Here is a 12385-nt window from a genome sequence, read left to right as displayed (position 1 = left end):
CTATATTTCTAGTACAAAATTTTATACATAATCAATTAAAATTACCGTGCCAACCTCTCAATAGAAAATCTTTCTTGCACAACAGTCATATTTATTAAAATTTAAGGAAAAGGTTAATTAGCTATTTCATTTGTATTTTATGATGCAGAGAAATTTGTTTTTTGTAACTGAAGATGGTGCACAATAAAATAAAACAATGATCTTTCTTTTTATAAAATTTTAATTTCAAAAAAGTTTGCTAACTTCAACTCACTTTGTTGTCTCTGTTCAAAACAATGTTTACAAATTACAACTCAATGAAATAAACAACTGATGACAAAGAAATTTTCATATTATATAACGAAATAAGAAGATTACATATAAAAACATTTTTACTGAATATACTTTTCATACAGAAAAATAATGCACATAAAATGAAAAACAATAAATTGATCTCTTATTTTACGAACATCCAAAAAAAATTAAGAAATAAAACTACCAGAGTGAAACCACTTGGATCCAAAAAAGGATCATAAAAAAGAGGACAAAGTCTTTGCATAGATATTTCCTTTCAAGTTGAAGGGAGGAAAATAGGAATGGCATCATCAAGAACTATACTATGATATATAAATTAAGTTTTAAAACCAAAAATTAAAGTATTCTTAACTGAAATATAGTATATTTCAGCGGGCACTTTACATTATTTAACTTAAGTTAAAAAATATATATATATGATTCCCTTTAATACAAAATCAGTTAAAGGCTGCTGGCTGTTCCAGATACATTTTTGAAGATTTTGAAAATTATTAAAATATACAAGAGGAAAGAGAACACATATGTTTCATTATACAAAATATCACATGCTTTCTCTTTGCAAAAAAATGTCATTTTACACCATTAGCAGATGAACTTTCAGTGACCGGCTCATTTTCTTTTTTTTCAGAAAACTGTTTTTCATCTCGCGGTTTTGCTTCACCAAAAATACTTGACCTATTTGATGTATCAGCAACAGCATTTACTGGATCTTTCACTGATCTAGGAAGCAATTTTAATCTAGGTCTTGCTGCTGCTTCCTCTAAAATTAGAAACATAATCATTTTATTATTATTTGATTATATCATCAAGGTTTATTGAAACTCCTATTGATGATACCTTTTAAACATTTCAGGAACTTAAATGTGCATGTTTAAAGAAAAATAAAGTAAACATGAATGCTAATGAAGTAATTTAAATACAACTGATCTATAATTCTAAATAAAATGCTTCAAATTGAGATCCTATTTCATAATTAATGTCAAAGAAATGCAGTATAAAAAGTTTTTACATTGGTTGTTTGAGGTCACAATTTCCAATTTAGAGTGTCTACATATGTATACTTTTAATATTTAAAGTACAGAATATGGGGTTATTTTATATGAACATAAAAGTGCTTAACATAATTTATATTGTAGAGAACGTCAAATTTCTATCGGAACTTCAAAACTTTTTTGGTATAAGATTATCACAAAATAGTTACTTTTAATAAAATGATAAAAACCGTTGACATTTTGTTTCATTAGCATATTAAGACAAAATAAAAACAATTATTTTAAGCTCATAAAATACAAACAGTCATTGGTTTTGAAAACATAATAAATTTTTGAGTTTTCTAAAATAGTTTTATTTACTTTCTGCAATAAAATTAAATCCATTTTCGTAGAATTTGAAAATTACGTTTAAATAAAATAAATAAATAAAAGTGCAAAGTTGTAAAAAAATATTTACAACTTTAACTTTTGAGTTACTGCAAAGAGATTTTCAAAATACGACATTATTTACACTAAAACATTAAGCTGTTGATTTTATCGATCCCCAAAAAAAGTTTAAGAAAAAACTGGAGGTTTTCATTCTTTACTTTCACATAAATGCACAAAGGGCTTAACATATATTTAGAACGATAAACAACTTAAGCTACGAACGCTAAAGTACAGAATTCTATTTAACATCTACAGAAAATTTAAAACAAAACTTGGCAAATGATAATTTCACTGGATGTAAAACTAAAATTTTTTTTTTAATTATTAGTCTTATATCCATATTACAATTGTCAGAAACAGCCATTTTATTAAAATGATATAAAATAAATAATAATAAAGCAAAAGCAGGTAATTCACCTCATGAAAGGTGAATTACCTGCCTTTCGAAAAAAATTGCACATTTTTTATGAAACAGTCATCCTGCAATGACATTATCTTTTCATATCTCGCTTGTTTTTATGCAACAATATTACATTAAAGCAGGAGCCTATTAAAGGGAAATTACTGATGGAATTTAAATAAATTACTCAAAGAATAAGTTATGCCTGTAAGTGAAAAAAGTAGTAACTTTTTAATTTAAAAAAAAAAAATCAGGAATGAATAAGACGAATGTCAGGGTTTTTTGTTTTGTTTTTATTACATAATTCTAAATTTTAATACTAAATTGTGCTTATGTAACAATCTAAGAATTAATTTTTCTACAAAAAGGAAATATTTAATTCACAAAACTTTAATATGGTGAAATAACTCTTAAATTGCACATCTTTAATAAACAATTCAATTCCTTTTTCTATTTGCAGTGACTTTTAAAATTATTGTGCCATGTAAAATTACCTGATGAGAGCTCTCTGAATTCAGGAGTTGATGGCTTAAAATCTCGAGGAGGATTTTGTCTTCCACTAAAATTTCCTGATCCACGTCCTCTTTCAGCATCTCTCTCATTAAAGCCACCACCACCACCACCACTTCTAAAATTTCCTCCACCTCGTCCTCTACTTCCATCATTAAATCTACCTCTACCAGGTGTACCTCTATCAAAACCTATAAAAAACAATGATATAAGCATTTACAGAGTATCTCAGGACACAGCAATTTAAAAAATTTAATACAAAATAGTTCCTCTTTTTTGCTATCAAAATTGAACATTATATTATTTAATCATATATTCAAAACCTTTCCAACTTCTCATACAGCATATTCAATACATAAATTTCACAATCAAACTAACCTCAAAATGAAAGCACACTAAAAACATCAAAATTAATCAGTTTTCGATTACCTTCTTTACAGCAAATATTTTGATGATTGATGCTGATATTTCTCTGTACAAATACAAGTTCCTTTTTAGATCCTTTTGATCATGTGATCCTTTTTAGATCCTTTTGATCATTTGATTCCTTTTGATCATGTGAAATTTTATGAATTCATTTCCATTTGTATGATGTTTTGAATTTTAAACCTTATAGAACCCATCATAAAATAACACAAATGATTATAACTGAATATTAATACATTAGTAGATATTACAACAAAGCTATATATTATAATTCTCAAAAATTTAATTTGTAACAAAGTTGCCTGCATATTTGCTTTAAGAACTGAAGTAGTCTCGATAATTACACTTTTCTAAATGTAGCTATTCTGATTTTGCTTTGAGGATGGATTTTCCTATATTCAGTCCATGCACTAAACATCAGTATCAGCAGACATCTTGGGCACACAAAAAATTCTCATAGACATTCAAGAAATTTAGAAAAGGGTTAAGGAAATGCAACAACTATGTTAAGTTGAACTAGTTTGTTGCAATTTATTTAAACCTAAATTATATTCACCAATGCCTGTGTGTTAATAATTCCAATTACATTACTTAACTTCTCCCTTCTAATTTACCTGCTATATACAAGCATCAAACACAGAAGAGTATCCATGAAAAAGAGAGAGCAAAAAGGTTTAGTTCAAGAATATGAAACATTTCTTTTAATATTTGTTCCATAGAAATAATTTCCCAACGAATAAAAAGATTTTGAAAGCATAAAAAGTTAATCAATCAAAAAATAATAAAAAGTTGTACTAACACGCAATAGAAAATCATAAATTCTTGCAATAATAAGGAAACAATCTTGTCATGCATTTCATTAATGCTAAAGAAATTTTTGAAAACTAATGATTCAAATTACAACTGTCAATCTTAACCAAATTAGAAATAAATATTAAATTTAAATGGAAAAAAAAAGCATTAAATGGAATTTTTTTAAAAAAAGGAAAAAATTTCTATACAAATCATATTTACCTGCCTCTATAACTTTGCATTATATTTTAATAAATTTAAATGAATTTTGTGTAGCAAAAATAACCTACCTTGACCACCTCTTCCACCTCTAAATCCTCCTCTCTCTGATTTTTTCCCTTCTGCCACATCAACTCTCAGAGCACGCCCTTCTGCCAGCTAACATATAAAAAACAAGAGCCTTTAAAATGCGATTTAAATATTAAAAGCATCTATTTCCATGAAATATTTCAAATATAATTTTTGTTTTCTTCTTACAGTTTTAATTTGTATTTCAACTGCTTGATAGCCATCATCAAAAATTTTTTAGCATTTTATTTTTCAGAGCTACTTTTATAAATAAATGAAACAAAATAAAATAAAAATGGAGGAAGGGATACAACAGAATAAAACAAAGCATTCGGATTTCAAAGATGGAGTAAAAATAATAAAAATGAGATCCAAACATTATAGACATGAGGAATTATCTTATTTAACGTCAGCAGAAGTATGAATACCAGAGAACTGTAATTCAAAGTTATAGCGAACACAAAGTTATTAATGCAAAGTTAATAAAGGTCATAAATGCACAGAAATAACTTATAAAAGACTTAAGAGAATGATAAAGTAGTGAAATAAATGATGAATATCTGAAAAATACATGAAAGCACAGATTAATAAAGTACAAAAAAAAAAAAAAAAAAAAACTCAACCCTACATAACACAAAATACTGGTATTTATAAATATATACCTAAACATATTAATAAATCCTTCTTTTAGTATCTTACACAATTGCTCCAAAGCAGCAAAATGCTAATCAAAGCAGATGTTTTTTACAAGCTCGTATCAAAATTACAGATTAAAGCTAAAAAATTCAATTTCTATCAACATTTATCAAAAATATTTCCTCCATTTCCAAAAAAAAAAAAAACTTATATGAAAATTACTACACTTTTGCTTGTGTTATTAAGGAAAATATCTTTTTATATTATTATTGTCCAAAAAGTTCTGTAATACTTTTGGGCATCTAGCCAACTTCAGTTTTAATGGGGAGGGGTTATATACATGCAATAATGAATGGGTGTATGAATAATAATTAGTTACATTTTATTTTTTTATTTACATTTGGGCTAAAAAGATAGGTAGTGAAATTTCCAATTGATAAGAATGTTATTTTCATATCACAACTCATTATAATTACCTTTTTTTTTTATGCTGGATTATAGTAAAGTCAATTCTCACTTCAGTTATAAAAAGTCTGTTAATTCATAATATCTTCACTTTATTTGTAAATTTTTGCTTCTATTTTCTTTCAGCATTATTTTTATTATGTATTTGGCATTGCATTTCAGCAGAAACATGGTTTTCACCATTTTCAGAATTGAATTTTATCATTTGTGAAATTCATTAATTTTCTTTTATTTAACAATTCTACAATATTTTCAATATCTTAAGCACTTTTTATATAGATTTATCTATTTTATTATTCATTCAAGCATACTTATTTTATTTATCAATGTTTACGCTAGACAGATTTCATTATTTTACGAAATTCAGCTTTTTCTGTTCCAAATATGTATTATGTCCTATTTCTTTTTATTAGTGGATCACTATTTGTTTCAGACCAATTTTAGTAATAAATGTTAATTTTAGTGTTTATGAACATTTTTATGGATACAGAAGATCTTACTGTAATGAAGTAAAACTTGTAAAGTTATAACATATTTACATCTGAAGTGTACTACAAATAATATTTTTTATATAAATCTACCAATGTTCATGACACTTTCTATTATAACTTTTGTTACTTAATCTGTGACAACCATATCTCAGACATTATTAACAGGATAAGGTCCAGATGGGCACCAAGTGTGAAAAAAGAATGCCCCAGAAGTGCGTCTTACAAAATTTATGTATTCATATAAAAATTCAGCTGTCATTTAAAATAATATTGAAATGTACTATTTTCGATGTTACCCTTTTTAAAACAAATTTTCTTATTATGTAATTTCTCATGAATTTCTGGGAAATTTCAAACCAGTTTTTTAAAGAGGTAAATGATATACTTTTTCCAGAAAAACTTTTTTGCAAGACAATAAATTTCTTTATTTTTTGCTCCTAGTAATACATAAGTAATAATAGCAAAAGATTGGGTTTGGTTTGTTTATAACAATTGTGTTTAATTCACAAATTGTGTAAAACCAGATAGAATATTGCTGTTTATAATTTTTTTCAAAACTGCCCCTGAAACTTTTCTCCTTATCTTTCAAAATTTCTCATATTTTTCTACCTTTCAACCTTCGCTAATTTAGCAAGAATCAAAACACTGCATTTTTGAGCTGAAATTGTAAAGAGAATGAAATGCTAATATGATAACAAAATCCATTTATAATTACAAATGATACTTTAATTTTATTCTAACAAATATAAAAGCTCAGTGTACTTGAATATGAGAAAATATAGTTTTAATTTTTATGAACTATACATTACTATAGTAAATAAATTATTTCTACTTTTCCACTAAACAGAGAATTAACTGGACAATTTCATATTTAAGTTTCCATATTTTTTCACCTTAGCTTAGCAATTTGGGGAAGGTGGCAACATTTCTCAAAAATCAGGTTATTAGGAAGGGAAGTGAAAACTTAACTGTACAAAACATTGTAACCTTATTTTTAAAAAAAAAAATCAAAAATTTGAATACAAATCTATTCCTAGCACCTCCTGTAACTATTCCTGTAACCCAGTTTGTAATAAGGTCCTCTCGTAGACTTTAATAAAATGATTCTGAATATTGATAAACATATATTATGGGGACACCATTTACTTAAAAAAGAAATTTATATCTTTAAAATCTTGGACTTTAAGCAGTCCAAGATTCTAATCTTTCCACTCAGTTACATGTAAGAGAGAGAGAGGCATGAAACATAATAAGGATATAGAACGGTCAAATACAAATTTCAGTAAATAATTTAAAATGCAACTGTGTCACACCTGAAAGAAAAAAATCTTTAAAATTGGCCACTATATAAGGTTGAAAAATTTCAATGAATATTCAATCATGATTAAATAACTTTTCAAAATAATACAAACATTAAAATATCTATTCAAAATCCATATTATATCCAGTAGAATTAAATAAAATGCTGATAAAAATAATTTTAATGACTTTTAAGTATGAATTTTGACATTACCATTAGGTTATAAAAGGCAACTTACTGCACCATCCAATTCAAGACCACGTTTCATGGAATCTAGATCATCAAATTCTACATAGCAGTACCCTAAAAATATGAGTAAGACAATTAAAAACTATTAAAAGAAATTCTTCTACTTTTGATAAAGACTAAATATAAATAGATATTTCCAAATAATGTGGAAAACAAATAACAAACAAATGAGAAACTAAACTATAACAAATAAAATTTATAGTTATTTTATTATCAACGGAAATGCAAAATTTAGAGAGATTAAATGATTTTCCACTTTCTCACTCAAATTCAAATATTTGAAATTTTTTTCCTAAATTTTGAATTTCAAAGTCGTTCAGAAAAAAATCATAAAAACAATAAAAGATTTTTTTTTTCATTAAAAAGGTCCAATTAAAACACAGAAAAGTAATTCTAGTTTCCGAAACCTTGTTAAAGCACATTCTACAAATAAACAAACAAATAAATAAATAAACTGACTGAAAAAGTACACATACACACACACAAAAAAAACTTCACATGTAAAGCTAAAAAGAAACAAAACAAAAAAAAAATAGCAATGTTTGATAAAAAAAATAACCAATAAGCCCAAAAACTGTGAATAATAAAAATTAAAAGGTTATGGAAAAAATCAGCATATTGCTGTCAGTTGAAATTAAAATGCTTTATGTAAAAAAGGTGAGATGACATTCAGAAATGAAGACGAAAGTATGGAAACAATATAAAATAAAAAAAACTATTTCGTATTAACACAAAATATTTTCAACTCTATTTCTAAAGTGGTTTGATTCACACCTAGTTAGACAAAAAAATAAAATAATAAATAAAAAAGTATCTTTTGACACTTATGTCTCAGAATGCATATTATTATAATAAAAATAACTGTCAAATTTTTTCACTTTTTGCATAATCTGAAAAATATTCAGAAATTCAAATATTATTCTAAGAAAAATTTCAGTTTTCATGAACAAAAATTAAGTCTTCATAATGAATGATCAGTATTTTTTATACAACATTGAAAATAAAATATATTTGGTTATTCAATATAACATTTTTACATATGCAGGTTACTCTAATATGCATCTTCTGTAAGAATAATTATATTACATTGGAAGCAATGAATGCTTAGTTATCAGAAGAATATTTGAGTTTATACTTTTATTTTCACTTCTTAATTTAAAAATTTGATTTAGTATATTCATTTGTAGAGATTATCAATGCATTGGATCTACAATAAACGTAAATTGGAAGAACTGGTTGCAAGTGTATGCTTTTGACAGTTTATATTGTGTAGCAAAAAATGTAATAAAACGAAAATAAATAAATAAAACAATAAAATAGAAATATTGCCTCTTTCAGGCTTTAGTTCAATCCACAGCCTTACAATAAATAGAAATTTGCCTTACAATAAACAGATTGTTAATATTTATAACAGAAAAGATTTAAGAATAAAAAGGCTATTTAATCTTTTGGGTGTTCAAGGATACTTCACAGCAGAAATAAGGCAGATTATAGGTATATTTTAGATAAAAGAAGAAAATAGAGAAAAAAGATAGCATTGAATAAATTGTATCATCATAAAAAGAATAAAAAGTTAATCAGATAGTTTCAAATTTAAAAAAATTAAATTAAAATCTTATACTGAGACTTTTCCCTCTTTTGATAGAAATATGATCAGATAAATTTCCAACTTATATGCCATACTCAGAATATAAAAGTACAAATCATTATATTTAAATTAAAAGTTATTCATTCATTTATTTTTATGTTGTTAAATTTGCCTATTTCAAAGTCTTACATTGAAATTCAAATCTTTCTCTGGGTCTTGCAATCTTATATTCACATAAATTAAGTGTAGTCTAGAACCAAAATTATTATGGCAATTTCAGGGTCTAAACTAAAAAGTGTAAAATATAGTCTGTACTAAATTGCTTTAGTTAGATACATTCATAATTTGTATCCTCAGTGATTTTTAATAGATTATTTCTTAGGGCCTGACTTAAGTGCTCGACAATATATTCAATCAAAAAATATCTCACTTTTCACAAAAAGATAAATAAATAAAAATAAAAATAATAATGATAAAAAAAATAATAACTCAAAATGTTAGATGTGAATTATACTACTTATTTTCAAGTTTCGTTGAGTACTTGTTGCATTCAAAGTAATATACGCTGTTTTTTTTAAAATTATTATTATTAAAGTTACTTCTTTATTTAATGAAATTATTTTTTTTTAAATAATCAATATCTTATTTATGGAAGCTAATAAATATTAAAAGTAAATGTTTGTCACAGTTAGTTTAAAAATAATCATTTTCTTTTGTAAACTAGTTACAAATTAATTTGCTTTTTTTTTTTAAAGTTGAATATTTGAATAAATTGAATTTTCATTGACATCCAATCATCTTGTAATTAGCCAAGTTCCATAGTTACTAATAATTATTTTACTAAAAAATTAGATACTTTAAAAACAGTTGTCAACAGATAAAAGAATTTGTCTTTTCTGAGAAATATTAAAAATTTATTGTATTCATTTTATTCCAAAGGGACACTCAATTCATTTTCTACTACTGACATCACAAATTTTTTCTTTTGTGCAATTAAAAAAAAGAGCAAAATTTAATAAAAACAACATGTAAAATTTAGTAATGAAATTTAACATTCCTAATAATTAGAATGAAACAAATCAATTGAACCAACTGTACAAATTCCTTTTCTCCTGAGAATAAATTTATACACTATATTATATGTTATAATGTCAAAATGTTATTTGAAATAAACTATATTCCAACAAAACATAGGATCTTGTTTGAAATAGATTTTTAAAAAGTAAAAATGCATTAAATGTCCAATAATAGGCATTAAAAAAAACCATTTAAATAAACTTTGATTACTCGATGTTTTGTACTATTTTTTATTCAACAAAACAGATATGAAAAAAAAAAACTTTACTTTAAATATTTTACATTATTATGCAACATAATGCATTAAGTATTATTTGAAGGTAAATATCCTACATATTTATCTAAATCATTCATATTTTGCCAAAATAAAACACAGTAATGATTAGTTTATTTATATGAGATTTATATTTTGAGTTACATTTATAATATATATAGTAATTTCTTATTAATCTTTGGTTTGAGAAAAATTTTCTAATCACCTCAACTCTGGCTTCACTGTAACTTCAGAGTTACAAGGATTATTATTTTTCTCACAGAATCAAAATGATGAATGAAGAATTTTTTTTAAAAAACTACATAAGTTCAGAATGCTTTCTCAAGCTTGCTCTTTTTTTATTCCTTTTCATTATGATACACCATGCTCGCCATTTATTGGACAAAGAAATCCTTATAAAAGTCAAAAATTGGGCTATTTCCTTGAAATTATGAAGAATAAAAAGCATTAACGAACTCAATGCTTGTTCCTTCAAATCATGATTTATAAAAATAAAAAAAAATCGCCAAGTTTTATCATCTGCTCAGTAAAGAAGGAGAAAAAAGAAAAAAGAAAAAAAAACTTTGAATTTTCGACTACAGTGACCTACAATGACAGATTTTTTTTTTTTCATTGTACTTCGTTTCTTTGTATGCAATTTCATAAAGATTTAAATTGTTTTCAACAATCTAAAGGCAAATTTTATCTACACAGTGTGAAAGCTGCTTCACCTAATTTCTTTGTTCTCCAGGTAGTTCATACGAATGTTTCATTATCAAGGAAAAAGGCGAGTTCTGTGGTTCCAATAAGAGTTTAAAACTAACTGAATTTATTTTATTTGATGCATTGATTTTTGAAATTTTTATTTATACAATCTATTGATTTAGAAACTTTAACATTTGAAAAATTGAAACAATATTCTATTTTCAAAATATTTTTCATTGTGTGTTTTTAAAATTTAAGATATTTTATTGTGAAAAATTGAATGTCTTTTTTTATACATATTTATATTTTGAAAATTTTTACTATATTTTAAAACTGTTGGTATTTTTTTATAAATTTTACTTTAGTTATAACTTTTGTTCATACCTTTAAAAAAAAGCAAGAATTTTAATATGGATAAAGATCAAAACAAGTCAAAATTCTTGCAATAGTTCTATTAATTTAATACCCAACGACCTTAACAATAACATATATGTCAATTTTTGGCTGAGATTTTGAAAAATGCCAACAACACATTCTAGATCATAATTGGAAATTTTTAAATATCTCTAACAACTGAAAACATAGTGCCTGTACTGAACATATTAATAAATATGAGAAAAAAAATTACAAAATGGAATGAATTTACATATTTCAAGACAGAAAAATATATTGCACCAAAAAAATCATTAGATAAAACGATTTCTCACTTAGAACATTAAATAATGGGGAAAATATTACTGAATATTTCCATGCAAAACTTAATTTATGCAGACAACTTGAATTATCAACACCCATGGTATTAGAAGGGTTAACAGATGGCTTACCTACTAATCTCCTTCTCGCTGGAAATCCTCCCCAAACCCCACAGATTGGTTGATAGCTGCGGCAAAATTAATGAACATTCAAAGAAATAAGGTTACCAAAATTGAAAATTCTGGTTCTGGTAAAAATCTAATTTTCACATGCAAAAAATTATCAGCATTAGCAACCTCATAATTTCACACAAAATACTTTTAAATGAATTCCTTCACTCAAATGAAATACAATATTAATGTGCACTTTAAAATAAATTGCTATCAACAGACTTGGTGAAAACCAAGGATTAAAAAATGCCTATCCAGGGTTGCCACTCAAATCTAGAAAGAAAAAAAAATTCCCAGTATTTTCCATACACATATATACAATATAAGAGGATGTGTGAATAGCACTCATGTGCCAGTTATAATGGCATAACACTCCAGAGTTTTAATAAGTGAAAAACACAAGGTTCTTCAATAAACATAGATAAAACAATATGCAGTTATTAAAACAGTAAAAATTTTGGACATACCTTCATACATTTTTAAGAGTATTCCCCAAAAATATAAAATATTCAGCTAAAAAAAACACTGTTTCTTCAGTTTCAGAAGCTCCACTAATAATCAAGTGACTTGTAGTCATTATTTCATATTAGCATTTTTTTTTTTTCAGTCTTAGATTTTTAAGATCAT

At 25.3% G+C, this 12385-nt stretch overlaps 1 protein-coding gene across 1 annotated transcript in view; it reads right to left on the bottom strand.

The window, feature by feature from the left end:
- Positions 1-202: 202 nt before the first annotated feature.
- LOC129958408 (eukaryotic translation initiation factor 4H-like) overlaps positions 203-12385 on the bottom strand; it is a 36028-nt gene continuing 23845 nt past the window's right edge. The window contains exons 4-7 of the mRNA XM_056070888.1: positions 7262-7326; positions 4134-4221; positions 2610-2816; positions 203-1054 (exon numbers count right to left, since the gene is read on the bottom strand). Of these exons, the coding sequence (XP_055926863.1) occupies positions 864-1054; positions 2610-2816; positions 4134-4221; positions 7262-7326 (551 nt within the window). The 3' untranslated portion in view covers positions 203-863. The remainder of the gene's footprint in view (positions 1055-2609; positions 2817-4133; positions 4222-7261; positions 7327-12385) is intronic.

The sequence above is a fragment of the Argiope bruennichi genome, chromosome X1, assembly GCF_947563725.1.
Source record: "Argiope bruennichi chromosome X1, qqArgBrue1.1, whole genome shotgun sequence".
In the NCBI taxonomy this organism is placed as follows: Eukaryota; Metazoa; Arthropoda; class Arachnida; order Araneae; family Araneidae; genus Argiope; species Argiope bruennichi.
This window is presented reverse-complemented; position numbering and strand designations above follow the sequence as displayed.